The 27,361-nt window shown below is 37.7% G+C and overlaps 1 protein-coding gene across 2 annotated transcripts in view; it reads right to left on the reverse strand.

Moving 5' to 3' along the window:
• The window catches only part of mfsd3 (major facilitator superfamily domain containing 3), a 182,869-nt gene that overhangs the window by 46,251 nt on the left and 109,257 nt on the right, over positions 1-27,361 (reverse strand). Inside the window, exon 6 of one of the 2 annotated variants that reach the window (XM_039750715.1) lies at positions 15,229-15,296. The exons of the other annotated variant lie outside the window; for it this stretch is intronic. Within the exon in view, the coding sequence (XP_039606649.1) occupies positions 15,229-15,296 (68 nt within the window). The remainder of the gene's footprint in view (positions 1-15,228; positions 15,297-27,361) is intronic. 2 annotated transcript variants of the gene reach the window in all.

Genomic DNA, 27,361 nt, shown 5'->3' on the forward strand with positions numbered 1-27,361 from the left:
TATATTGTATTGTATTAAAGATTACAACAAATAATTTACAACTGCTTTTTTTTAAAGTGCTTTACTGAGGTGTCTATATTCTTTTTATAGATATATGCTGCGTAAGCACAATATATAATTTCACTGCTACAGTTAATATTCATAGTCTAAACTTTCTTAATTGGTTTTAAATGCATAAGGGGAATCTGTAAGTGGCCATTGTTTTATAAACTGGTTCCGTTCTCTATGACTGATTGCATGTAGCCAGTACTACATCATATACTAATGGAATTTCCTGACATGTAGAGCCTGTTTACCCAAGAGACCTTTCTAGGACACAAGTAATGCTTTTCCTAAAATCTCCTGTTTAGAGGTTTGCTGGTGAGGTTAAAAAAGGTACATACCTAAATAATTTGCAGATGTAAAATTGGGCACCACTGTAATGTATATATACTGAATGTATGAATACATTAGATGTGCAAGTAGATTAAAATGTACAAAGTACCAGTAGTGCTGCAGCCTAATAGAAGATTCCACCAACATCTCTCACTGTAAATTATTGCTTTGATAAATGGGTCATAAAAATGATTTTGAAACTGTTTAAATGCCCTTATTAGACATTAATTTTATACTGACTAAAACTCATCTGAGACTAATTATGCCAGGCGTATATTTTGTTAAATATATTGTAGCTTGTATAAAAAATGCCCCATTGTTGCCCCCCAAAAATTGGAAATGCATATTAGAAAATCATCTCTTTAAAATGATCAACACTAGTTAAGTTTGAAACGTTAATTGCAGAAAATAATATATTACAAAGGGAATTATTTTTCCCCATCGTTGATTTTGGATTCAGAACACACTTTCCAAAAATCCTCCTAAAATCAATAACTAGTCTGCCTTGGGATTTTTGCAATAACTGTTCCTCCTAAAATGGTAAATATCAATATTGCTTTGATGTGCTGAGGCATCTGCTCTTTTTAACAAATATCTTGCTCTCTATCTTAGAGCCTATCTATCAATTTATTGAATCCTGTTTTATCATTATAAAGTAACAGGGAGTTTTAACTTATGACAGGGAAGAAACCAACCCTGGGAGGGATATGAGTTCATCACAGAGTATATTGACATATAAACACAAACATCCACATACACTGGGCCAATTTAAAGTTGCCAATTAAGTTAATGTGCATGTCTTTAGTATTGTGGGAGTGTATGCAAACTTTACACACTGTTCAGTCCCTGATTTGAGGCGCATAAAACAATGAAGAAGCAGCGGTAATCACTAAATTACCATATGGCCTTAATTTCATTATGGTGGCCCTGAAGGGCAAGCAACAGAAAATTCAAACAAGTAATGTGTGGAAGGTACAAGGGGTGTCAGGTTTAAAATGTGCAGAGTGGAAAATCAGCTGAATGACATCATTAAAATGTGGTGTGTGTAAACGCAAAGGGATGACAGCATTATTGAGTTGAGTGTACAGAAAAGGTAGGTATGAATTCAAAATGAATGAAAAATGCTAGTTGTGTGAAGAACTGTGGATCACTTCCATGTGAAAGTGATGCTAGTAGTGGTGTGCAGACTGGAAAAGTTCATTCTTTTTTATAATAAACTAGCTGAAGCCCGCCGTAGCATACGGCGGTGTAAGAATAGGAATGGAAAACGGTGAGAAAGGAATTCAGTATAACAAAGGCTTAGGAAACCACCGTCGCAGTATAACGAAAATAGCAAGGACCGAAACCAATTCCAATGGTTGAGAGAGTACCTTCCTGTAGCAGGCTACAGAAAACATAGACATATATAGACAGATGTCGCATTCACTGTGTTGCCCAGTCGACACAATAAGTCAGCGCGTCCACACTATTGCGAGTGGTAAAAGTGCCATTTAAACTAATACAGGTAGACGTGGAAACTGGGTTTTCTGATGAAAAAACGTTTTAAACAGTATCGTTTACATACAACAGATTTTGGCGAATCGTTTACATGCAATTATTTATATCCATTTATACACTAATAATGGTAGTTATTAAATAATAATAATTATTATTATTAAATAATTCCTCCTGTATAAGTAACATTTCTTGGACTGCTTTCTTCCATCTCCGAAACATTTCTAGTCTTCGTCCTGTTCTTACGCAACACAGTACTGAAGTATTGGTTAATGCCTGAGTCACCTCACGTATAGATTACTGTAATACTATTCTATCTGTCATCCCACAAAAATGTATCCATCGCTTACAATTAATTAAAAATTCTGCTGCCAGGATAATAACCTGCTGTTCTAAATCCACTGAACATTCTACAGTACATTTGTTCTCTCTCAACTTCACTGGCTCCCTGTTAACTACAGAATACAATACTAAATACCGCTCTTAAAATTTAAAGCTCTCCACAACCTCACTGATCTTCTATAGATTGACACTCCTCTCGCTCACTCAGATTCTCATCTGCAGCTGTACTTTCTGTACCACACATCAAACTCTGTGCTATGGGAGCTTGAGCATCTCTCCTAGTGCTCCTCAACTCGGGAATTCTCTTCTCTCTCATATACATCAGCTCGATTCAATAACACATTTTAAAACTACCCTCAAATCTTTTCAAAATGGCATACCAATTGTGAATTTTGCACTGTTACTGCCAGTTATCTTTGTTTGTTTGCTAATTATTGATGTTTGATTTAGCCTTTGAGCTGTTTGAGTGACGGTGGACACGGAAGGAGGATTAGAGATGACGGGCAGGGCTTTGTCGTGCGTTCCCCATGACGTGTGGGGAGGGTTAGAGTGGGCGGGCGGGGCTCTGTCGTGCGTTCTCCTTGACGCGAGAGGAGGGTTAGAGTAGGTGGGCGGGGCTCTGTCGTGCATACCCCATGGTCGGGCGACTTGGTTGATTATATAAATAGAAAAGCAACCGGTATCAAAAGAACAAAGAAAAGTCAACATGGCTCTGAGGTTCATATGGACTGTAGCAGAGACAAAAGCGACTGAGGCTGTGTTTGGTGAAGTGTTCCGTGTGGGCACATGAGCAGGTAGTACGCATGCCTTGAGAGCGAGGGTGGACGCGGCAGGAGAGTTAGAGCTGGCGGACGGGGCTCTGTCATAAGTATCCCATGACGCGGGAAGGAGGGTTAAAGTTGGCGGGCAGGGCCCTGTCGTGCGTATCCCATGGTCTTAGAGTTAGTGAGCGGGGCTCTCCATCTTGCACTCACTGTCTTGCGTGCCCTTAGTGAATTATATATATAGATATGTAGATACGCATTTCATAATTGACTTACGCATAGTTATTGGAGCATGTGTCAATATAGGGGAGTACCACTTTTAAATTTTGATTTCAGCTCTGCTAATATTTTAGTTAATTACAGCTAAAACCATAAAATCAGACTTTTTTTTACATTGTTATCAAGTACACTGAGGCACTGGGTACATTACATATTCTGGTCCCACCATTGAATAATCTAGATAATTAACATAAATGCAGGTATACATATCTGTATCGTCCTCTGGTTGTAGTGAACAGGGACAGAGAGTTTTACTCATCAAGGAAGTCAAAGGCTGAAAATCCACATACTTTAATGTAGGTTTCTGACTAGAAGTCATACCAAGTATTAGGATGCGATAACCAATGACAGCATGAAGGTAAAAATGATAATCTCTTTAATGTAAAGTACAATATGGCAGAAGGTAAAACTAAGAATAAAGTAGAGCCAGTAGGAAATAGGGAGCTAGGGACATACCAATATGTATCAGACTGAAAGGGGGGAAGACACCTGTCCATGGGAATCTGAAAAAAGAACCAGAGAACTAGCCACAAATAACAATAAACATGAAATGAGTTCTCAAATTCAGTAAAGTCACCAGTAAATCTTCTTGTAATCTGAAGATGACACAATTGGTGTGATCTCTGGAGGTTCAGGTCACATCAGCTTCAGCAGGAGAGAATTGGTCTCTCTGATGAAGTAACAGGAAAATCTCGGTGACTGGCCTGAAGAAGGTCTTAATGGTTCCATCTCTGGCAGTCTTCACTTCAACTTTATGGACCCTACCGTCATTACTGGGCATGGTCTTTCTGATGGACACCCATGGGCCAACTGAGCTTGGTGATCCTTCAGTAAGATCAAATCTCCTTCTTTTAGGTTAGGTATTCACATTTGCCATATTCTGTGGTTTTGTAGAGGGTTCAGATACTACTTTATCCATGTAGAAGGTTCAGATGTTAATTTTTCCATCTTTTCCAGTAGCAGTTGGCAAGGTGTTGTAAACATCTCCTCTGGCTTTTGTGATGGTTGTGGCTGTCAAAGACTTCATGTAGAGTTGGATTCGACCCAATTGTCTTTGTCAAAAGGACAGCTGGGGTCAGGATAGCTCTGGATCCAAAGAAATTGGGCTTGAATTGTGTATAGCTGTCGCCTCAGCAAGGAATGTGGTTAATACCTTGTGAGTACAGTGAGAAGAGTTCACATCAATTAAGATGGAATCCAGTATTTGTCTTCCCATTCCAATCATCTTTTCCCATGCTTCACCCATATGTGAGGAGTTTGGTGGACTGAACTTCCTTTCACAACCCTGACTGCACAAGTGGTTTCCATTATGGTTTTAGTTAAACTGTAACTCCCTGCATTTACTAATGAAGTTTGTGCCACAATCTGACCTTGAAACCTTCACTGGTCCCCTGGTAGCAAAAAATCTGCGGAGAGCATTAATTAAGCTTGAGACATCCTCCACCTCCACCTCCACATTTAACAGAAAGTCAGCCATTCCTATAGCTAATGTTGCACCACATAGTTCAAGTCTGGGGAATGTATGTACAGGTCTTGGAGCCTGTTTGGCTTTGGCCTTCAGAAAACCTACCTGGAGTTGTCCTTCAGGATCAGTCACCCAAAGATAGGCTACTGTAGGTATGGCTTCTGTAGATGCATCTGAAAAGATATGGATTTATCTATTCTGACATCCTGTCAGTGAAGCAGAGAAATAACAATGAAGGATGTGAGGCTGTTCTAATGCCTTTAGGGATTCTTTCCTGAATGGTGTACCTGATTCATCGTGATCATTGTCCAGTATCTTCTGCATGAATTCTATAAAACGTTCTTTCATTTTTGTTTTGTTCATTATTGTTTTTTTTTTTTGGTGAAGCAAATTTGACACTGCTTGCTTACGATTATTTTGAAGAATCAGCCTTGGAGGGTGGAAGGGTAAAAGAGCTAAACAACTGTTCGAGCTATCTTTATAGAATTACTTGACTTGATTTTGGTGAACTCCTTATGTTCAATAGGAGGAGCTACCTTAATGTCGGCACTGGTGGTCTGGAAAACTGTTCGACCAAGGTTGTCTTCAGGCATAACCATACTGATTTCTTGTATGTTATCAAGCATCTCTGTTTGCAGATTAGGTCTCTCTCTCACGTAATGGTGGCATGCACGGATATTACCTGAAACAAGAGATATGCCCCCTTCCGACCACACTTGTCTTTTGAGAATAGGTCTGCACATTTTATTTATGTAGACAATCCCCCACAATGATCCAGCCTAAATCAAGTCTTGGGGCACCATTATTGCCATTAAACAGTTTAAGTACCTTATGGACTCTTAGAATGTCTCTGCCCAACAGAAGCAAGTTGTTAGCATCCTTATCAGGTGGTGGGATATACAGTAGCTGGCTATACACTTCAGATGAGGAAGGCACTGTACTGCTTTGGATTTAGGAATCTCTTCCATGTCACTTGGTAACTGCTCGCATTCAGTCAGCATAGGAAGTAGAAACTGCATGTTTCCTTGCACTACTTCCACAATAAAATCATCTGCTCTTCTTCCTGTAGTATTCACAGGTCAAAGAATTCTGGACTTGCAAGTGAACGATTGCTCTATTCATTTAAGATAGCATACATCTTAATGACCTTCTTTGTTGTTCCTTGTGGAATACCTTTACAAGACATATTTTAGTACAAGGTTATCCACAAAGTCCTTCTCCACTTACCTCAGTACATTTAGATGATACTGGTCTTGGCACTTGTTCAGAGCTCTGGGCACCATGCATGGAGATGGGGTTTGAGTCCTCTTGGGGACCTGGATGGAGAGCAGTAACATGCTGGTCACTGCCACAATCAGAGCATTGAATACTGTCTTTATTTTCTCTGGCAAAGTGCTCTGTTGAATGCCAATACCTGTTGCAGATTTCCTTTCGCTCTTGTATAGATTTTTCTCTGAATGTGCAACACTTGTGTGTGGCTTTTTTTATGTATTGAGCAGTAGTGGTGGGATTGTCAATCTTCTGTTCTGTCATATCCTTGCTGGCAGATGATGTGTTGTCTGAGATTCCGGTCTTAGGAATGGAAATAGTAGTCCTTAGGTCCTTATGTCTAGCACTCAAGTTCTCAAACCTCTCAGTTGTTGAGCTTGGCATATTTACTTCATTCACTGAGAAGCTTGGATCATTTTTGGCCTTGGCAATTAGTCTAATGAATTCTGAGAAAAAGGAGAAAGGAGATTTGATGCTGCTGCTTGTAACTGGAACCCACCAAAGTCCACTACTCTTGAAGATGGTATTCCAATTTTGCCACCAAGTAGTAATTGCCATGAGCAATATCTAAATAACTGATCCAGGTAAATGTGGATCTGTTTTAGCAATTGCAGGCTCAGGGAGAAGGTTGCTAAGTTGAAAAATCTTGTAGTCATCTTTGTTGGACAGTTTAGGAAAGTTCTGTAGTCTTTTGAATAAGGAAAGCACAATGACTTCAGAGGTTCCTTACATTTGCTTTGGTCTCTCGCAGACTAGGGTGAGGCCTGTGTATAGATTATTTACACAAATATTTTTAAGTCTTTTATCATATTCTGCCGATTTGGGCCCAACCATCTCACCAGTAGATGTACTTCTTCCATGGGTGAGTCTTGGATTGCTGTCTTAAATGCAGATCTCCAACTCCTATTGTTATATAGGCGGTCATCAAACAGCGTGAGATTCTCAGTGGATCATGTACCTTACAAAGTCTGATAATTCAGCCCTTTCAGTTTTCATCCCCACAGGTATTCCTTGCTAATGTACTAGTGGGGCAAATGGAGTTGCAGATGGATTCAGCACAGGTTTTCCGAAAACCAAGTATCTTGTGACATGACTCATTAAAGAAAACTGAGTCTCTTAAGGCATATGACGGCTTCTGGGAGGTTTAATGAGGTTCTGATTATCTAGATCTGGGAAAGGTCGTGGCAGTGCATAAGTAGGTGGCTTGGATATTAAAGACTTGAGGGGATTCATAGCATTCCCATTGGGGAGTGCATTTGAGTGGTGTGGCATCTTCTTACAGGTTATATGCTGGGGCATTGTATGTAAGGCCTTCAACAGTGGGCTTAAAGGCATTGTCAGTATTCTGAATTAAGATGAACTGCAAAGTCTGTTTTGAAGGATCTTCTGAGGTGGTTAAGCTGAGGGGATGATTGACATCTTCTTCCTCTACACTTTGTTCCAAAATACTTAATTTAGCCAAAGCTGCTGGTTCTTCTAGTTGTTTTTGGAGTACCTGTAACTGAGCCACTGCCTCCGCCTTTATGTGGGTTGCTTCTGCCTTAAGGGCTGCTTCCTTTTTAATGTAGGAAGTTTGATGCTTAGCTGCTTCTGCTTCTGCAAGGGCCAAAACTATATGGTTGAGTCTGATCTCTGGGAGTTTGATCATAGTGATCTAAATGAATAGCAGAATGTGGTATCATACTGTATAACTGCCTTATCCTATTTTTTAACCTTGACTTGACTACAAGAAATGTGATGTGCCTTTGTTGATTAATCTGTAAACTTCGAGCAGTCCTTGACTAGCTGTGTTAAAAGTGTGCAGTGCTTTAGGTATAATGTAGTCAAGTACTTAACTAGTCCTTTGCTAGCTGCCCCAGAATAATAAAACGTAGGCATATATTAAACAGTCTTTTGATTAGCACCAGGCTCGACACAATCAGGCTTCAGAAATCTGTCTTTTTACTGTTCCATTCCCAAATGGTGTATTAATGAAGTTTCTCTCCTAACACTCATTTCATACTGTGTGTGAGTTGCCCTGCTAGTTGTAGTGAATGTGGACAGAGAGCTTTACTCACCAAGGAAGTCAAAGGCTGAGAAACTGCATACTTTAATGCACATTTCTGACAAGAAGTCATAAAAAGTATTAGGATGTAGTAATCAATGACAACTTGTAGGCAAAAAGACAAAAATATCTTTAACCAAAAGTACAGTATGGCGGAAGGTAAAAAAGTAAGGCATAAACGCACTTTGAATTAAAGCCACCACATATAGATAACCATGTTCACTGGCCAATTTTAAAGACAATAGTCATGTCTTTTTTTCTCTTGCATAAAATAATTGCATTTTAGCCACAAAACACTGTACTTCTATAGTGTATTAAAGTGTTATTATTTTTTGATAGGTTAAAAAAACATAGAAATGCAATCTGATTGATTGTGGTTTATAAGTGAGATGACAGAAAAATGAAATCTGTCAATGAAGTAAGACTGGACATATTTCTAAACTTACAACTACGTGCATTCACATGAATGTAGTGAAGGGCTGAGTGGTAGCTGGCTTACGGGGGTATTTCTGGTGATTCATAATTTGGTACCAATCACCTGTTACGTTGGTCTTCTCTGAAAAACATGCATAGTGAGTCAAGTTTAGTCTTGTGTAAGTAAGCATGATTCCATCTATGGGGTAGTGTTAAGTCCATGGTTATTTTTTTTTTTAGCATTGATTCAGCTCCCGCTTACCCTGCCAAAATTGAGAGAGAAAGCTGCACCCATATTAATGTTAATTTGTCTTGGTTAAGTCTGTTCCTTTGTACATGTGTACAAAGTATCAGCAAAATGTGATGTTTTGGTTTACTTTTAACCACCTAGAACTATACTGGAGTTGAATGCAAATTTGGAAGAGTAACTCTCCTTTGCAGACATATGTCCAAATTTAAAATTTGAGCTGTCCGAACAAATTGCCTTGAACAATAAGTATGGAGAATTTTAACAAATTGGTCCATTGGGAGCTGAGTTGTTTCATGCAGACATTCAGATGGATGGACAGACAGATAGACATAGCTATTGCAGTACGTGCTTTTCACATTACATTTAAATGTGCCTAATAAGACCCAGAATAAAATGTAGCTGAACAAGTGCATGTATCATAGCATAATGTATAGTAACAGCCCATTATAAACTATTGCTGATGTCAAAATTACTATCCCTATTGTCACATAAGCTGAAAAATACTATTAACTAGGGTGCTTGCAACACATTCACTGACAATGGTGCAGAAACTCAAGGGTAAGATGATTTTAGTTAAATTTTCTGCCATGAACTATATTAAGCAGAAAAGTATTCAATTGCACCTTTTGTGCCGTGCTAAGGAAATCTGTACAATTTCTATCCATCCCATTCCTTTCTAACTCACTTATTTAGTTCATAGTGGCAGGGAGCCAATGCCCACTCCAGCAGTACTATCCATCACAAGGCCCACTGCTGCACACATCCTCACACACAATAATACAAGGAAGTAATGAATCATTTTGTGTCAAGTATCGGATCCAGAACAAAATATACATAAGGAAAACCCATACATTGAGAATGTGAACACTCCCCACAGATAGTACTTGGGGTGGGATTTGTACCCAGGACTCTGGGCCAATTTCTGCTTGATATCATATGCTCAAAACTTACATGGTAAAGAATAAAAATTCTCCTACTGTGCAATATTCTCCCACTCCTTGATTCAATGAACTCGCTTTCACTCATTTTTTTCTGCTGGGTCTGTCTATGTCTTTGCTTGATGGTTATACTTGAGTATATTTCCATATTCATAACTTGATTTTTATGGTACAGTGTTATAGAGACATGGAGTCTATTATACAAGACAAGAAAGTATTTTGGGAAGGTCCACTGCATTGCATATTCAACCAAGTGACCAAAATCACATTTAAAAGTTTTTATTATCCCAACTTACCATGGAATAAGTTTCTTATTAGACCATCACCACTTACAATGTGTCTAACCATTTGTTCTCTGAATTTTTTATGATCTTCTAAAGCTTTCCACCTTCTTCCATTTGAAAGACTTTTTTGCTCATCTTCTTGTGTTTTCATATGATTCTATTCTTGTTGTTTTATATACATTTAAACTGCTTCTTTCTTCCTTCCTCTGTATTTCTGTCTATGAATCACATAATGCTATGCCCAACAAGAATGTCTTAATGACTTTCTTCATGGGATCTTTGTTCACATGCATAGCTAACAGGTCCCTTTAAAAACATTCTTGGCCTTTTTTAGGAAGTCACTGTGCACTGGAGAGATTCTGAAGGACTGGAAAATGGCAAATATCATCCCATTATATAAAAAGGGTGACAGGACAGAATCTGGCAACTATAGGTCAGTAAGCTTAACATGCATCACAGGAAAATTAATTGAAGGAATTATTAAGGATAAGATTGAGCAACACCTGGCAAGGACAGGAATTATTCTGAACAGTCAGCATGAGTTCAGAAGAGGGAGGTCGTGTTTTACTAACATGCTGGAATTCTATGAGGAGGCAACAAAAGGATACAATCAAAGTGGAGCATAAGATATTATTTATTTTGACTTTCAGAAAGCATTTGATAAGGTGACATATGAGGGGTTGGGCATCAAATTAAAAGAAGTGGGAGTTCAGGGTGATGTTTTTAGATGGGTGCAGAATTGGCCCAGACACAGGAAGCAGAGGGTGATGGTGCGAGGAACCTCTTCAGAATTGGCCGATGTTAAGAGTGGTGTTCCACAGGGGTCAGTGATACGGTCGTTGCTATTTTTAATATATATTATGATTTAGATATGAATATATGTAACAAGCTGGTTAAGTTTGCAGATTACAGAAGGACTTGGATAGCATGCAGAATTGGGCAGATTTGTGGCAGATGAAATTTAATGTAAAAATGTTAGGTTTGAATACAGAATGGGCAGTCGGAAAAATCGAGAGTACACCTTATGAGAAGGATTTAGGAGTCATAGTGGACTCTAAGCTATCAACTTCCCAACAGTGTTCAGAAGCAATTAAGAAGGCTAACAGAATGTTAGGTTACTGTATATAGCACGGTGTGTGGAGTACAAGTCCAAGGAGGTTATGCTCAACCTTTGTAATGCACTGGTGAGGTCTCATCTTAAGTACTGTGTGCAGTTTTAGTCTCCAGGCTACAAAAAGGACATAGCAGCGCTAGAAAAGGTCCAGAGAAGAGCGACTAGGCTGATTCTAGGGCTACAGGGGTTGAATTATGAGGAAAGATTAAAAGAGCTGAGACTATACAATTTAAACAAAAGAAGATTAAGAGGTGACATGATTGAAGTGTTTAAAATTATGAAGGGAATTAGTACAGTGGATCAAGACTGTTATTTTAAAATTAGTTCATCAAGAATACGGGGACACAGTTGGAAACTAGTTAAGGGTAAATTTCACACAAACATTAGGAAGTTTTTCTTTACACAAAGAACGATAGACACTTGGAATAAGCTACCAAGTAGTGTGGAAGACAGTAAGACTTTAGGGACTTTCCAAAATTGACTTGATGTTTTTTTGGAAGAAATAAGTGGATAGGAGAGGCAAGCTTTGTTGGGCTGAATGGCCTGTTCTCATCTAGAGTGTTCTAATGTTCTTTCAGATCGTTGAATTACCTTTACATTTGCACCCTCAGTTATCTACCTTAAGTGAAATCAACTAATAAACAGTTTTACCTGCTGAAGCATAATGATCTCCTGTGGTGTTTACCTCATTGGTAATGCTCTTTGAGATAAATGGACATCATCACATTAATCTATATGCCATACATGCATTCTTCAATCATTGTCATGCTTCATCATCAATGTATTAACATTAGGCACACAAACAAGCTGTGTTTAAAATGTATAAATACTTTATTAAATTTGAAGGAAAATGTTTTCAACTAAGATGCCATTTCTGCACAGTGTTTCGGACTGCTATACTGGATGCTGTGTAGATCATGGTGTGGCACTTCTATATCCCTGTTGGGCTGGCCACTGTCTGTGTGATTTTAACACTTCAGTGTTAAAATTGGTTATATTAGCCACTATGATATACTGTATATTCCAAAGATTAACCTAATTAGTGTTTCTAAATGGTCAGATATGAGAGATGTGAATATGAACTTGAGTGTCCTGCTGGGATAGACATTAGTGACTTCAAATTGCCCTGTCCATTGTTGGTGCGACGCTGAAGGGACAGTCTCCACTTCTCTGCTATTGTAAGTGGAAATAACAGGTTCAGAAGATGAATGGATATTTTCAACAGTTGGTCTATAATAACGTAGAAAAAAAATAATATTATGAGAGGCAAATAAATAATGAACAAAGACTTTTGAACACCCTATTTATTAAAGGATTATTCTGTTCCCTTTGGATATAAAAAGCAATTACCATGCGAAGATTTTGACAGCTCACCAAACTGCGAGTGTCCAGTACTACATCACTGTAAACACTGATCCTCTGGGACTTTCAAACAGAGGCTTTACCAGGTGAGCTCACTGAACAGCTGTCCTCCTGCAAGTAAGTCACCTGGGAATTTGTGTGCTTATATACTCAACCAGGCCACTGCATGACTAATCAGCTCAAATTAATGCAAAACTTTTTCCAATTAATTCCAGTTTCCCATCTTTTCTCGGTAGTCCTCCCCCTGTCTCACTCTCTCTTTCTGTCTCTCCCTCTCTTTAATAAGGATCCTAGCTATCTTCTATGATTTAATTCTTTTAGGATATTTATGCAGATGAAAAGCAGTTTTAAAATAGTTTAATGTAATATTACTGACTTGGAGCAAAATTTTCTTAATTCTACTGCAGTGCAGAGTTTCTATTTTCAAAGATCTAATTAAATTAGGACTCTTTTAACAGCCCATTAGAGCCCCCCAATCCGGAGCAAAAATATAATCAGTCCAATCTTCCCCACAGTTCCTGTCAGCTCTGATAATTAGCATTTTAGGCCACATTTAAGGCATTTTTAGTCAAAGCAGAAATCACAGATCTCCCTTAACTGAATGTTGAAATTAACTCTGTTTCGAGAGAAAATAGCCTGTTTCGACAAAGAAGCTGGATGTGCTTGACTTATGCTGACAATCAGCAAAAAATACTCCTGCTGCCATAGAAAGGAAACCAAAACAAAACTGTGCTGTGATAGCTCATTAGTTAAATCATGCCCACAGTGTAGCTGAAATGCAGACTGGCAATCAAACTCTACACAAAACCAGTAATTTATTTAAAAGGGAGAAAGTCGTATACGAAATCAATGGCATTCATGAATTCCAGGGTTAAAATGAAAACTGATGATAGAGAGTAAAATAAGTGTCAATTCATTTTTATCGATTTCTAAAAATTCATCTTGTCTCTTTAATAATGGGTTCATATACTCACATAAACATACATAAAAAGAAAAAACAGTTTTTAGTGCCAATATTTTATGAAAGATACAGTTAAAAGTAATTGCTACTGTACATCTACAGGGTGCCTCACAAATATATGCACATTTTAATAAAGCAAATCTGTTAAAATATTCATGGTGGAGCCAAAGTTTAATGTGTCTCTAAATAGTGTGGCATATACATAACAGATCTGAGACTGTGCCTCAAAGTACTCTGCACACTCCTCTGCTTATATGAGTAACTGTACTGAGGTAACCTCACACTACTATCCATCCATCCATCCATTGTCAAACCCGGTGAATCCGAATAGGGTCACGGGGGTCTGCTGGAGCCAATCCCAGCCAACACAGGGCACAAGGCAGGAACCAATCCTGGGCAAGGTGCCAACCCACCGCAGGACACACACAAACACACCCACACACCAAGCACAATTTAGAATCACCAGTCCACCTAACCTGCATGTCTTTGGTTTGTGGGAGGAAACCGGAGCGCCCGGAGGAAACCCACGCAGACACGGGGAGAACATGCAAACTCCATGCAGGGAGGACCCGGGAAGCGAACCTGGGTCTCCTAACTGCGAGGCAGCCGCGGTACCACTGCGCCACTATGCCACCCCTCACACTACTATAATGTAGATTATTATAATTTTTTTAAACATTTTTTTCATTAAATGTCTCCAATCCATTTTTATAATTCAAACAAGTCACTGTATACTCATGGCGTAACGTTCAAGAGCGTTTGGCAACCAAGTTAACTGATATGAAACTTGGAGTATTTCACAGTATTTATTTGCTTCATCCAAGACTCAGTTATTAAATTTTTGTTTATTAAATAGTTTTGTAACAATGAATCATATTCAAATGTAATAGCAATAATAAAATGCAGAGGCATCTGTTAATTACATACGACTACATTAAATATGTACTTTTTAATAGCACTTTCAATGGAGTTAAAAACAGAGTACAGATAGGCTAGTGGTGGCTCAATAGCTTTCATAGATGGCAGAATCTTATTTAATTGATGTGAAAATGGCATCGGTTGATGTGTGTTAGTGGTAGAGGGTCTGTGACTAACTGTTGTTCAATTTTCTTAAAAATAACATATTTGAAATTATACCCAATAGACCACTATCCAATAATTAGCAACTGGAAAATATCTAATAACACAAAATGACCAACACTAGGATAAAATCAGTGTTAATGTTACCCTATGAAAGCAAAAAAGGAACTTAAACAAGTTCCCCGTCTAGCTATTAATATTAGTAAACATAGAAATTTGTTAACATTTTATAAATAAGTATTTATTTATTAGGAAGGGTTTAAACATGGACAGTGGCGGTGGGATTTGGGAGGGCTCAGCTGCTTAAGCTCTGATCTGTGGCACCCAGTCTCTGACCTTTCAGACCAAGATATACACAAATAATAGCAGTAAGCCCCTGATCTTCTTGCTTTTCATATACAAAACATCCCCTTATCAATAGTAAATTTTTATATAACATACATGTACTACACGTGGGAAACCCCAAATGGGACAGACCCCAACTCTTCCATTTTACAAAAAAGAGATGTGCAAAACTCAGATTTTGATCTGTGTGTAACATTGCATGACAATCACAGAGGGGACTAAAGATTATCTCTGCAAATCCTATAGACACCTCTCAAAATGAAACTGCTGCTGATCTGTGGGCGGAACATCCAACCACACTTACCAGAAATTATTAATTAGTTAATTATTAATTCATCTGCAGATGAATTGCTTGAACAATGTTATGTTTTTTGTACTTACATAATTGCTTTTCCTTTCCATTTGTTTCCACAGGAGTGACCTTTCTGAACTCTATTAGTTAACTTACCTAAAGCAGAAGGAGAAGGCACTGCTCTCTCTGCTTGGTGTTTGACCTGCTTGCATTAGGCATCCAAGCTGATATCAGATGAGTAAAACAGGAAGAAAATAGAAAATATACAGTACAAGTTTAAGCAACCGCTCTCAAGGTTAAATTGAAACAGTAAACTAATTCCTAGTTGAAGCAGCACAGAACATCTATCTATCTATCTATCTATCTATCTATCTATCTATCTATCTATCTATCTATCTATCTATCTATCTATCTATTTTCCAACCCGCTGAATCCGAATACAGGGTCACGGGGGTCTGCTGGAGCCAATCCCAGCCAACACAGGGCACAAGGCAGGAACCAATCCTGGGCAGGGTGCCAACCCACCACAGAGCACAGAACAATTTTCTCCAATTTTCAATGGGTGAGTTTGCAAATTAGCTAGTCCTTTGTAATAGGAAACTTTAAAACTCCATAAAGCTGTTTGAGATATCTGAATGAAAACTGAACTGTCTTAACAAATTTCTTTGAAAAATAAGAGTGCCACATCTCAACAAAACTGGTCCATGGGGGGCCTGATTTGTTTCATATGGACAAAGAAACAGACAGAAATGGGTTTTTGTAATAGGTGCTTTGTGCATTATATGTGAATGCACCTAAAAAAGGTTTTACATTTAGTGTGCACATACTGTATTTTTACTGTTACTAAAAATTATTTAAAATATATCTTTCTTATACATAGACAACTAGTTTCAAATAAAACATTTTCAGTACATTTTTGTGACAGCTTTATAGTAAATTTATAATAACATCAAATCATTTTCTATCCAGCTTATCCAGTTCAGCTTTTTTTTTAATATGTTGAAACATGTCATGGCAGGATTAAAGTTTCCACTGTGTTGCGGTTATCACATTCGCCTAACACATGAAAAATCCCTGTTTCAAGACCGGGCTAAAAAAAAGTGATAAATGTTTAAAGCAGTGAGGCATAGTGGTCAAGGCTTTGGACTTTAAACTCTGAAATGAGGGTTCAAACCCTGCTAGTGACATTATGTGATCATAAGCCTGTCTGTGCTTCAATTGGAAAAACAACAAAAGAAAAGTACCAATTGTAAGTTGCCTTAGATAAAGTGATGTTACATATAATAAGTAAAAAACCTAGATAGGGCATTCCTCTTTATTGGAGGGTATACTTACAAAAGCATATTCTAACGGACAGAGCTTAGCATGTGTGGATTGGCACCATTAAATTCTCCATGCTGAAGCACTTCACAGGGAGGAGTACAGTCCTGACTGTGATATCAGATACAGTTATAAATCTATCATTAAATGGCTATGGGTGTAAAATAACGGAGTACAAATATTATTTTACTTAAGTACGTTTTTCAGTTATTTGTACTTTGTAAATTTCATTTAAGGCTACTTTTGCTTTTACCCCGCTACATTTTTACGTCAATATACTTTTTGCTCCATTACATTTTCCAGCAAAACCTCATTAGTCATTACACAGACCAAACTGTTATAAATTCATAAAAAAAGACATATCAGGTGTATTATCACTTAGATTATAGTTCATCCTTGCTTAGACACAGCCAGAAGAATAAAAAACAAATGCCATTGAGCACCTGTCACCACTCATTTTTGTTTTCATGCTTCCCACTCACTGTTAATATATGAAAGCTGAATGTGCATTTTCCTCATGGTTGTATTTAAACACTATATTCAAATTTGTTGAATGCAAAGGTGATTCATATATAATGCAGTGTCTTCTGTGTATGTTAGAACATTAAGAAATCTCTGCTTTTAAGAATTGGAATTTAAATTTAAAGAAGCACATTGAGGCATGCATTTTTACTCTTACAATGAGATCCCTGAAGTCCCAAAAAGTGGTGTCTTTTTAAACTTGGAACCACAAGTTATATAGTGTGTGAATATGCATAAGATATTGCAGTAGATTCTTATGTGCCCAATTACTGAAACACTAGAGTGAGCCCAGCCATACATGTTGCCGGTAACTGGAGAAGGCAGACTCAGTGTCAACGAGATTTCATGGCCTGTGAGGAGAGTACCCCTGTGCTGAGGTCTTGCTGTCCTTAATTATTTGAGTGTTAAAAAAGGGGTGACATCTTTCCTTCAAGCATAGATAAAAGATGTTTGTTGTTACCTTATGGAAATTTAGCTTATGGAAGCTATTAGAATACTGACCTGCCGACCAGAATCTAGTCTAGAGCTGCAATGACTCAGGAAAGTGTAGGTGGTTTATTAAGTGCATGTTGTAGTTTTGTGTTCAAGGGAGAATTCTGAGCAGAAAAAAAACTTTGCCTTGGTAAATTACTGGAGAGTTACTACGCATCTCTTATTTTGTATTTCCCCTGAACTGTAAAGTCTGTAACTCTGAGCTGTCCTTATTATTGGTTCTTTATGTGATTCAGGATAGATCATCGTAAATTTAACAGAATGGACCAACATCCATGGCAGTTTTCAGTAGAACACTGACTCTCAGATTTGCAATTGTAATTTTATTATAATAATTGTAGTGTAATATTAATGCAAGTTGGTTTAATGCTTATATGCGTGGGAAAATGTCATTCTGTAGATTTCAATTATCTATCGGAGTATATTAAATTATGAACATACTGTATATATGAGACAACTGGTATACATCTGTTTATGTTGGACAGTTAAAAATATGCCTTAAGTTTAATTGTGACTAATTCCACAGTTTACATGAGTGCTGGAGTGGTTAACCAAACTGAAAGAAGGAAACCATATCTTTCCTAAGAGAATTCTTGTAGATTAACTACAATTCTAAATGTGTTCCATTACTATGTAATGTAATAATTGCCCTTGTAAAATCCATCTTTAATTATAAGTATAATCAAGTAGTATAATGTAGTATAATCAACCCAGTCTGTGCTGGTTTTCACATCTATTTAAGTGATCAGGTTGTTCACTTAATTTGTTGTTCTTATTGCTGTATTCTGTTTAATTATTCTCTCCGGAGGAGGAGGACCTCACCTACTGATGCTGGGTGTCCCAATAGCGTCACACCTTCTCATTATTATAAAGTGTACTTTTACTTTTGCTACTTTGAGTACTTTTGAAATCAGGTTCTTGTTTTTAACTTTTACTTTGGCAGAAAAGTAATGAGACTGATTTTTTATTTACCAAAGTTTTTATTTTTTTCAAATATCAATGTTATCCCCTTCAAAGTAGTTCCCTTGGGCAGCTACACACCGATGGAGACGTTGTTCCCACTGTTGGTAGCAGCACTGGAAGTCTTCAACCGGTATGGTCTTCAGCATGTCCGTTACACTCTTTTGGATGTTTTCTAAAGTCCCGAAATGACGTCCTTTGAGGACATTTTTCAGTTTAGGAAAAAGGACAAAGTCACACGGACTGAGGTCAGGTGAATAAGGGGGCTGGGGAACCACAGGAATGCCTTTTGAGGTCAAAAATTCTGTTACGGAGAGGGAATTTTTTCAGCACTATTTTGGCACAGACCTTTCGCATGTGCAAATGTTCAGTCAAAATTTGATGAACGGTAAATCTGTTCAAACTTAATTGTTCCCTCAACATTCTTAATGTTAAAACGACGGTCTGATCTCACAAGAGTGTTCACACGTTCGATGTTTTCATTGGTTTTCGAAGTTGAAGTCCTCCCTGAACGGTGTTCATCTTCAATGTGTTTTCTACCTTCCAAAAATTATTTGTGCCAGCGAAAAACTTGAACTCGGGATAACGAATGTTCCCCATAGGCCTGTTTTAACTTTTCAAACGTCACACTTGCCGTTTAATGGCACAACGTTGCTCCAAATTCCGCTGTTCCATTTTGCGTGACGCACAACCAAAACACAACTTCGCTAATAGCAGTCACAAAAATCACGTAGTTAACGGAAGGAGTTGAAACTCGCACTGAGCTATGGGAGGGTACTGATACACGTGCTCTATCAAGGACAACAGCGCAGCGTTACAGATCGCTTGCAGTATTGCCAGTCTCATTACTTTTCTGCCACACCTCATATATATATATATATATATATATATATATATATATATATATATATATAGAGAGAGAGAGAGAGAGAGAGAGAGAGAGAGAGAGAGAGAGAGAGAGAGAGAGAGAGAGAGAGAGAGAGAGAGAGAGAGATGCAATCTGAGTAATTGGGAGGTTACCTACCAGGTAATGCTTGTGGTTGGTCAGTCAGTTGGCAAACATCTGGCATGTCTTCTCAGTTGTGAGAAGCAGATCATACATATGTTATACAGTATCTGCCAAACAATACAAAGAGTACACTGACAAGGCCCAATAAGGGTGAAACATGTGTCATGAACTCTGTGTATTGTTTGGCAGATACTGTATAACATATACATATACATATATATGTATATTAATCACATACTGTATATGTGCCTGGTGACCATCACTGTCTGTGATGTGAGGGAATGCAGTGTATTTCTAGCAACAAATATGCAAATCCAGGTATTTGTAGCTTATCACATCACACCCAGAAAGACTCCAGGCTGGAACTGCTGAAAAAAGTTCCTTCAACTAAGTAATAAGTAAAGAGAGAGAGAGAGCGATAGATGTTGTTGATAGATGTACTTTATTTGCCTAATCAGAACATTAAAGAAGCTTGAGAAAGAGAATAAATAAGGGTCAGAATACCTGTGTCATTGTTATAGTTCAGTTTTTGATTTCTCTCTATTATGAAAAGAAATCCTGTTCTGGAAAGCAAAAGCAAAGCTACGATACGTCTTCTCGGAAGACATTTAAAAGACCCGCGAGACCGAAGAGACTTGCCACGGTGCGTCTCGCGGGGACCGTAAACATGAGACATTGTGCCAAAAGATTGACCCAGGACCGTCTTGCGATGACGTTGAACATGAGATTCTTGCAAGACACGCCCTATTTACAATCTATCAAATAGGACAACGGAGCAACAAAACATTCAGTCTTATGAAGGATTTGAGCACATACAGATTCAGGGTCTCAGCGCATATAAAGCGTATAAGGACATACGTTATAAATGAAACATCGACGAATAAGCGAATAAGAAATCAGTGTGGAGAAAAGAGACTCAAAAGCGTTGGAAAGGAAAAAGAAAAAATAATCTAGGTGCAAATTCAGAAAATAAGGCAAGCAATTATCAGCCCGTAACAAGTGGAAATTAAACAAAGCACGTCCAATCGGGCTCAGAATTAAAAGACAGAGTAAAAGACAAAGTAGAACTTCATAAAGACGTTCACAAACGTTGGCGCTATACACATGCAGAGCAGATTATGAAAGCAGAGCATTCGAAAGGCTCACAAAAAAAAACCGCATGCGCGATGCAAATGTGCAGAAAGTTAAAGAATATGAAAGTAGGAAAAGTTAAAGAATATGAAAGTAGGTGTCATTGAAAAAAGCAGGACAAAGCGAGGTCAGAGATAAAAAGCAGAGTAGAAAACAAAGTGAAAATTCATAAAGAGGTTAAAAAACAAAAGGGCCAAACACCAGCAGAGCAGGTTAGAGATAATTCAGGACTGGTTTCTCTGTTTGGAATTTCAGCACAGACAAAGCGATCTACATCATCAGTTAATAAGTTTTTTGGCAACGTAACCAATAAATGCATGTGAGGTAAAACACGTTTTTGAAATTCTCTGACTTAAACTTCAACGCCTTACAATATTTACATACTTCTGACATATCACCTATGTCCATATATTCGATCTCTATTCGCCTTTTCGTTATTTCTCTGAGTATTAATTTCTGTTTTTTTGCGCTAATGTGAAGTTTAGTTTTTTTTGGACACTTTCGTTTTTTTGCTGCTTTCATATTCTGTATCTTTCTCTGCATGTGTTTCACGCCTACGTCTTTTTGGGGTCTTTTGAATTCCAGTTTTCATTTTCTCTAACCTAACACAGTCATTAAACACATGTCTTACTGACCTCATTAAAAAGATTCAGCATATTTGGACTCGAAAGATTCCAAATATTGTTTTTATAGAAGTTCTGAAATAAAAATGAAACTAATGAAATAGCAACAATTCAAAGAAAAAAAAAATCTTAAAAGTGTGTCTGGAAAACCAAACATGGGGTTGGCGAGCGAAGCGAGCAGGGGCGAAGTCCCCTAGTTTTTATAAAATTAGATATTTTTTAAAATCATGCTTTCACTTTTTCATTTGGGGTATAAAGTGTTGCTAGATGTGGAGAAAAATGAATTTAAATGCTTTTAGCCCAAACCTGCAAAATGTGAAAAAAAATTAAAGGGTCTGAATACTTTCTGAATCCACCGCATGTTTTATGTGTATCTTGCACTTGTTTTTGTTTATAATATGGCGGTAATTATTGTACAACTTGGAAGTATGCTCAATTTAGAATAATAACATTACATTTTCGAACCATTTTAATCCAATTTGTGGTGCTTCAAATCCCACCCTATAGAAGCACTGGGATGCAATGCACGAAAATGCCCTGGGCAACGCACCATTCTATCAGAGGACTGTTTCACTAATACTCACAGTTACAAAAACCAACATGGAATTGTCAGTTAATGGAACCTGCACCCCTTTGAGGAAGTGGGAGCAAAAGACAGTGTACCTGGAGTAAAACCTCTTCACACAGAGGAAGAATGTGCAAACCAAGCATGGAATTCCAAGAAGCTGGACCCATGAGACTAATTATGATATAAACTGTTCTTCTGGCAAATCATTTAAAATGAAATGTACTTAAAATGCCTCTAATCTTGCTAGACACATCTTGAAATATATTACCGTCCATTTTGAGCTTTTTATATTTTTTAAACAGAGAGAACATTAATAAAGGGATGAGATACAGTATCTAAGGATGAATTTTACAGGTCTAAAAGTAGACAAGATTTTGAAATATTTATCTCATATAATTCAACCACATTTAAGGAAACATGAAAGGAGTATATCTATATGTTTGTCTGGTTACAGTATAGAACAGTTACAGTATAAAACAGTATAATCAATTTAATTTCAGACGCATCATTTTCTCAGCTCTTAATTTAACAAGCAGGGGTAACAAAACCTGAAAAAAAATGTGCTGTGCAGTTTGGGGTGAAAAGCAGCTTATTCTATCAAATGGTATTCTAGAATTCAAAAATGAAAGCTGTACTACAGCATTTCATTTTTTATCTATTCAATAAAAAAGAATGGATCAGAAAGACTGACATTAATTTAAATTCCTAGCTCAAGTGAAATCATCTATTCCAAGCAGGAAAGGAGAATACAAAGAAACCTCCTTCGAAGGTGACATGAAATGTGCCACAAATGACTTAGAAAGTGATCTGGCTTGAAGATTTGCCAGCATGTCTTATGGTGCTGATAAACAAAGCTCCAAATATTAGAAAAGAAACAAACAGACATTTAATGCCTCTGCATTAAAGACACTCAGCTTCTTTGTTTGAAATTTCCCATAAATATTATTTTCTGATAGACAGTTTTACAGGTAAGCTTACAAAGCATGTAAAAAACTGACACCAGCACCTTCCGGCACTGTCAAAACACTTTATACTCTGTCTAATTGTGTAAAAGATTAAAATACCACATTCTTAGCCATTTAACAAAAGGAACTAAATATGATTAAAATTACAGTGCTACAAATTCTTCTGTTTCTGAAAATGTGATTTTTTGCATGTCATGTGCTATTGGACTGTCATAAGAGACATTTTAAAATTACTGGAAACTATTGGCTAATTAATGTGCGTAATGTAAAAGGGTTTTGACATTTATAAATAACATATATAGGCTCCTTAAAGCTTTCAGAGGCTACCAATGGTGTCTCTTTTTTCAGATAATTATGTCCATACAATTTTCTAACTTCTGATCTCTAATTCTAATTTTCTAAACCAAAATGTTTAAGCTAATGTCTACCATGGAGAATTTAGAACAGTAAATTTAGCATTGTATGGAATACATAATATTTAAGAAAAAGTAGCATTTGCACTGTTGGTAAAGAGAAGCAAAAAGGCAATGAAAAAAATATCTTTAGCGTTTATTAGCTTAATCTTCTACATACTACTTGCAAATTCATTCCATGTGTCTATGCTTCTCTGTGTGAAAACTAAGCTAACATTTGTGCTGGTTCTCATCTGTGTCCTTGTGTTCTTTAATAAATCATTATAAAGTAACAAGGGTCTCCTGTACTAATTATTTTTTATAGTTTTAAAAACTTCATTCACGTTTTGTCTTAGCTTCCATTTAATTAAACCGAAAATGTTTAACTCCCTGCAGTATGCTGGTGCCCTGCCTGGGGTTTGCTTCCTGCCTTACACCCTGTGTTGGCTGGGATTGGCTCCAGCAGACCCCTGTGACCCTATAGTTAGGATGTAGCGGGTTGGATAATGGATGTTTAACTCCTTAAATCTCTTGTCATAACTGAGTTAGCCTTGGAATTAGCCTAGTTGTTCTTACACTTTACTTTTTGTAGCTTGCAGACCAAAACTTTACACAGTACTCCAGATGAGGTCCAACCAGTGTGTTGTAAAACATAAGCATAACCTCCTTGGACTTGTATTCTACACATCGGGCCGTATAATCTAACATTTTGTTAGACTTCTTAATAGCTTTTTTAAAACTGCCTGGATGGAAATATTAATGAGCCCACTATGAATTTCTGGCCTCTTGAAATGTATTTTCAAGTTTCGGACCTCCCATTGTGTATTCAATCTAACATTTCTACTACCTACATTGTAATACTTTACATTTACTTACATTAAACCTAATCTGCCACAAATCTGTCCAAGCTTGTATTGTATCAAAGTCCCCATGTAATGATTCAGTTGACCTAGTTTGTATCATCCTTAAACCAGTTTTTTATTTGCATTTTTATCTGAATCATTTATATTTGTTAAAAAGAACAATAGCCCCAGCACTGATCCCTAAGGAACACCACTGTTAACATCACCTTAATCTGATAAGATTTCTTGTACCATAAAACTGTGCTTCCTATTTTTGAGATAATCTTATCAAAAAGTTCCCCAAAATCAATGTAAATAACATAATATGCACCTCTCTGATCATACTGTTTTGTTGCTTCCTTGAGGAATTCCCAGTTATTAGTAAAAATGTCTGAACCCATGCTAAATGCACAGGCCTGCATAGAAATCCTCCCTTGCAAAACAATCAGTGTACTTTATACATTGGAATTGAAATTTCCATGAGATATCAGACTTTTTAAATAACATGTTTTATTTATGCCATGAATATTTTTCAAGCACAAATATTATTTAAAGTATATTTTACGCTAAAAAATGTCAGTGTTCCTTGCTTTTTACATTACTGCAGGTGGAAACAACCCAAAACCAAGCATTTTCTACAATTGATTTGCTCTCAATCCGTATTTTTTTTCTCTCCTTCTATTCCATCAAAATCATGGAAATGTATATTCATAATTTGAGAAATATGCCTTGTTATTGTCCAGAAGAGAGAAATGTCTTGTTTAAATGTTTTTTACAGAAGTATGCAGGGTCAAGTTGATCCATCCATGGTCTTGACTAGGTAATAGGTAAGCAAGTTGAAAAAGAGCTTGGTATGCATTTGAAAGCATGTGGCACAACTTTCTTGGGAATACAAAGGTGGAAAGCAATGGGAGCTTCTGTCCTACCTAGCACATGGGTGCAATTTATTAAAAAAAAACATTTTCTACACTCGCATTTAATTTTTTTCTCAGAGAACAAAGAAACAGTCTATGATGAATATTGAAAAAAGTACCTCCAGGACATTGTACAGAAGGATATAGTGCAAAGTGCAGAGACCTGTTGGACATTCCACTGTAAAGCAATTAATTATAAGAAGAAAAAAACTACTACGTGACTCATTTGGGTAAATAATAATTAAGCCTTCATCTCCCAAAACCTGGATGTGATAGAGCAATTATTTTGCCATCCTTTATATTCAAAGGTTGAATTTTATATTTTGTAAAGTGTTCAATGTGTCATGGAAACTGAGCCCAGCAAGTTCATTTCACACCTGGTGGCATGGATTGTGGACTATCTTACAGACAGACCTCAATATGTGCGTCTTGGGAACTGCAGGTCTGACATTGTGTGCAGCAATAAAGGGGCACCGCAGGGGACTGTACTTTCTCCGGTCCTGTTCAATCTATATACATCAGACTTCCAATATGACTCGGAGTCCTGCCACGTGCAAAAGTTCGCTGATGACACTGCTATTGTGGGCTGCATTAGGTGTGGGCAGGAGGAGGAGTACAGAAAGTTAATCAAAGACTTTGTTAAATGGTGCAACTCAAACCACTTACACCTTAACACCAGCAAAACCAAGGAGCTGGTGGTGGATTTTAGGAGGCCTAGGCCCCTCATGGACCCTGTGATCATCAGAGGTGACTGTGTGCAGAGGGTGCAGACCTTTAAATATCTGGGAGTGCAGCTGGATGACAAATTGGACTGGACTACCAATACTGATGCTCTATGGAAGAAAGGTCAGAGCAGACTATACTTTCTGAGAAGGTTGGCATCCTTCAACATCTGCAGTAAGATGCTGCAGATGTTCTACCAGACGGTTGTGGCGAGTGCCCTCTTCTACGCGGTGGTGTGCTGGGGTGGCAGCATAAAGATGAAAGATGTCTCACGCCTGGCCAAACTTGTTAAGAAGGCAGGCTCTATTGTAGGATTAAAGTTGGACAGTTTAACATCTGTGGCAGAGCGACGGGCACTAAGCAAACTCCTGTCAATCATGAAGAATCCACTGCATCCACTGAACAGTGTCATTTCCAGTCAGAGGAGTAGCTTCAGTGACAGACTTTTGTCACTGTCCTGCTCCACTGACAGACTGAGGAGATTGTTCCTCCCCCACACTATGTAACTCTTCAATTCCACCCGGGGGAGTAAATGCTAACATTAATTTTATTTTTTTCATTTTTATTACTATTTAATTTTATATTGTTTCTTTGTATCAGTATACTGCTGCTGGATTATGTGAATTTCCCCTTGGGATTAATAAAGTATCTATCTATCTATCTATCTATCTATCTAATTTGGGCCATGTTTTCAGCAGATTCTTTTAGTCACTACCTGCAACACATAATCAAAGCGGGGTTAAATTACCTATTTGTTTTCAAGTTCAAGACAATGATATCAGATTTGAAAGTTCTGACTTTTATGTAGATCGTGTCACATTTGCCCACAAATTTCTAATAAAATCAAGAGGACATGCACTCACTGGAAACTTTATTAGGTACACCTTACTAGTACCGGGTTGGACCCCTTTTTGCTTTCAGAACTGCTGTAATTCTTCATGGTATAGATTCAAGAAGGTGCTGGAAACATGCTTCAGGGATGGTCCATATTGACATGACAGCATCATGCAATTGTTGCAGGTTTGTCAGCTGCATATCAATGATGGAAATCTCCCGTTCCACCATATCCGAAAGCTGCTCTATTGGACTGAGATCTGTGGAGGCCATGTGAGTACAGTGAACTCATTGTCATATTCAAGAAACCAGTTTGAGATGATTTGAGCTTTGTTACATGGTGCGTTTTCTTCCTGGAAGTAGCCCTCATAAGATGGGTACACTGCAGTTATAAAGGGATAGACATTTTTAGCAATAATACTCAGGTAGGCTGCAGCATTTAAACAAGTGGTGCTAAGGGGTCCAAAGTCTGCCAAGAAAATATCCACCATACCATTATAACACCACTACCAGCCTGAAGCTTTGATACAAAGCAAGTTGGATCCATGCTTACAAACTGTTGACACCAAATTCTGACCCTACCATCCGAATGTTGCAGGAAGAAGACTAATCACAACAGGCAGTGTTTTTCCAAACTTCTATTGTTCAATTTTGGTGAGCTCATGCAAATTGTAGCCTCTGCTGCCTGTTCTTAGCTGACAGGAGTGGCACCTGGTATTATTTCCTGCGCTGCAGCCCATCTGCTTCAAGGTTCAATGTGTTGTGCATTTAGAGATGCTCTTCTGCATACCTCTGTTGTAATGAGTGGTTATTAGAGTTGCTGTTGCCTTTTTAACAGCAAACACTCTACTGATAAACTATTAGTTTATCATGCTTTAAAGGACAAACTGTAGTGCTAAGTGTGAAGGGCTGCCTGATGGCCAAAGGTGTATGTAAATCCCAGACTGTAATACGACTGGTATTAGAAAGAATTAAAACAAATAATTTGACATAA

This window comes from Polypterus senegalus, chromosome 4, assembly GCF_016835505.1.
Source record: "Polypterus senegalus isolate Bchr_013 chromosome 4, ASM1683550v1, whole genome shotgun sequence".
NCBI classification, from domain to species: Eukaryota; Metazoa; Chordata; class Cladistia; order Polypteriformes; family Polypteridae; genus Polypterus; species Polypterus senegalus.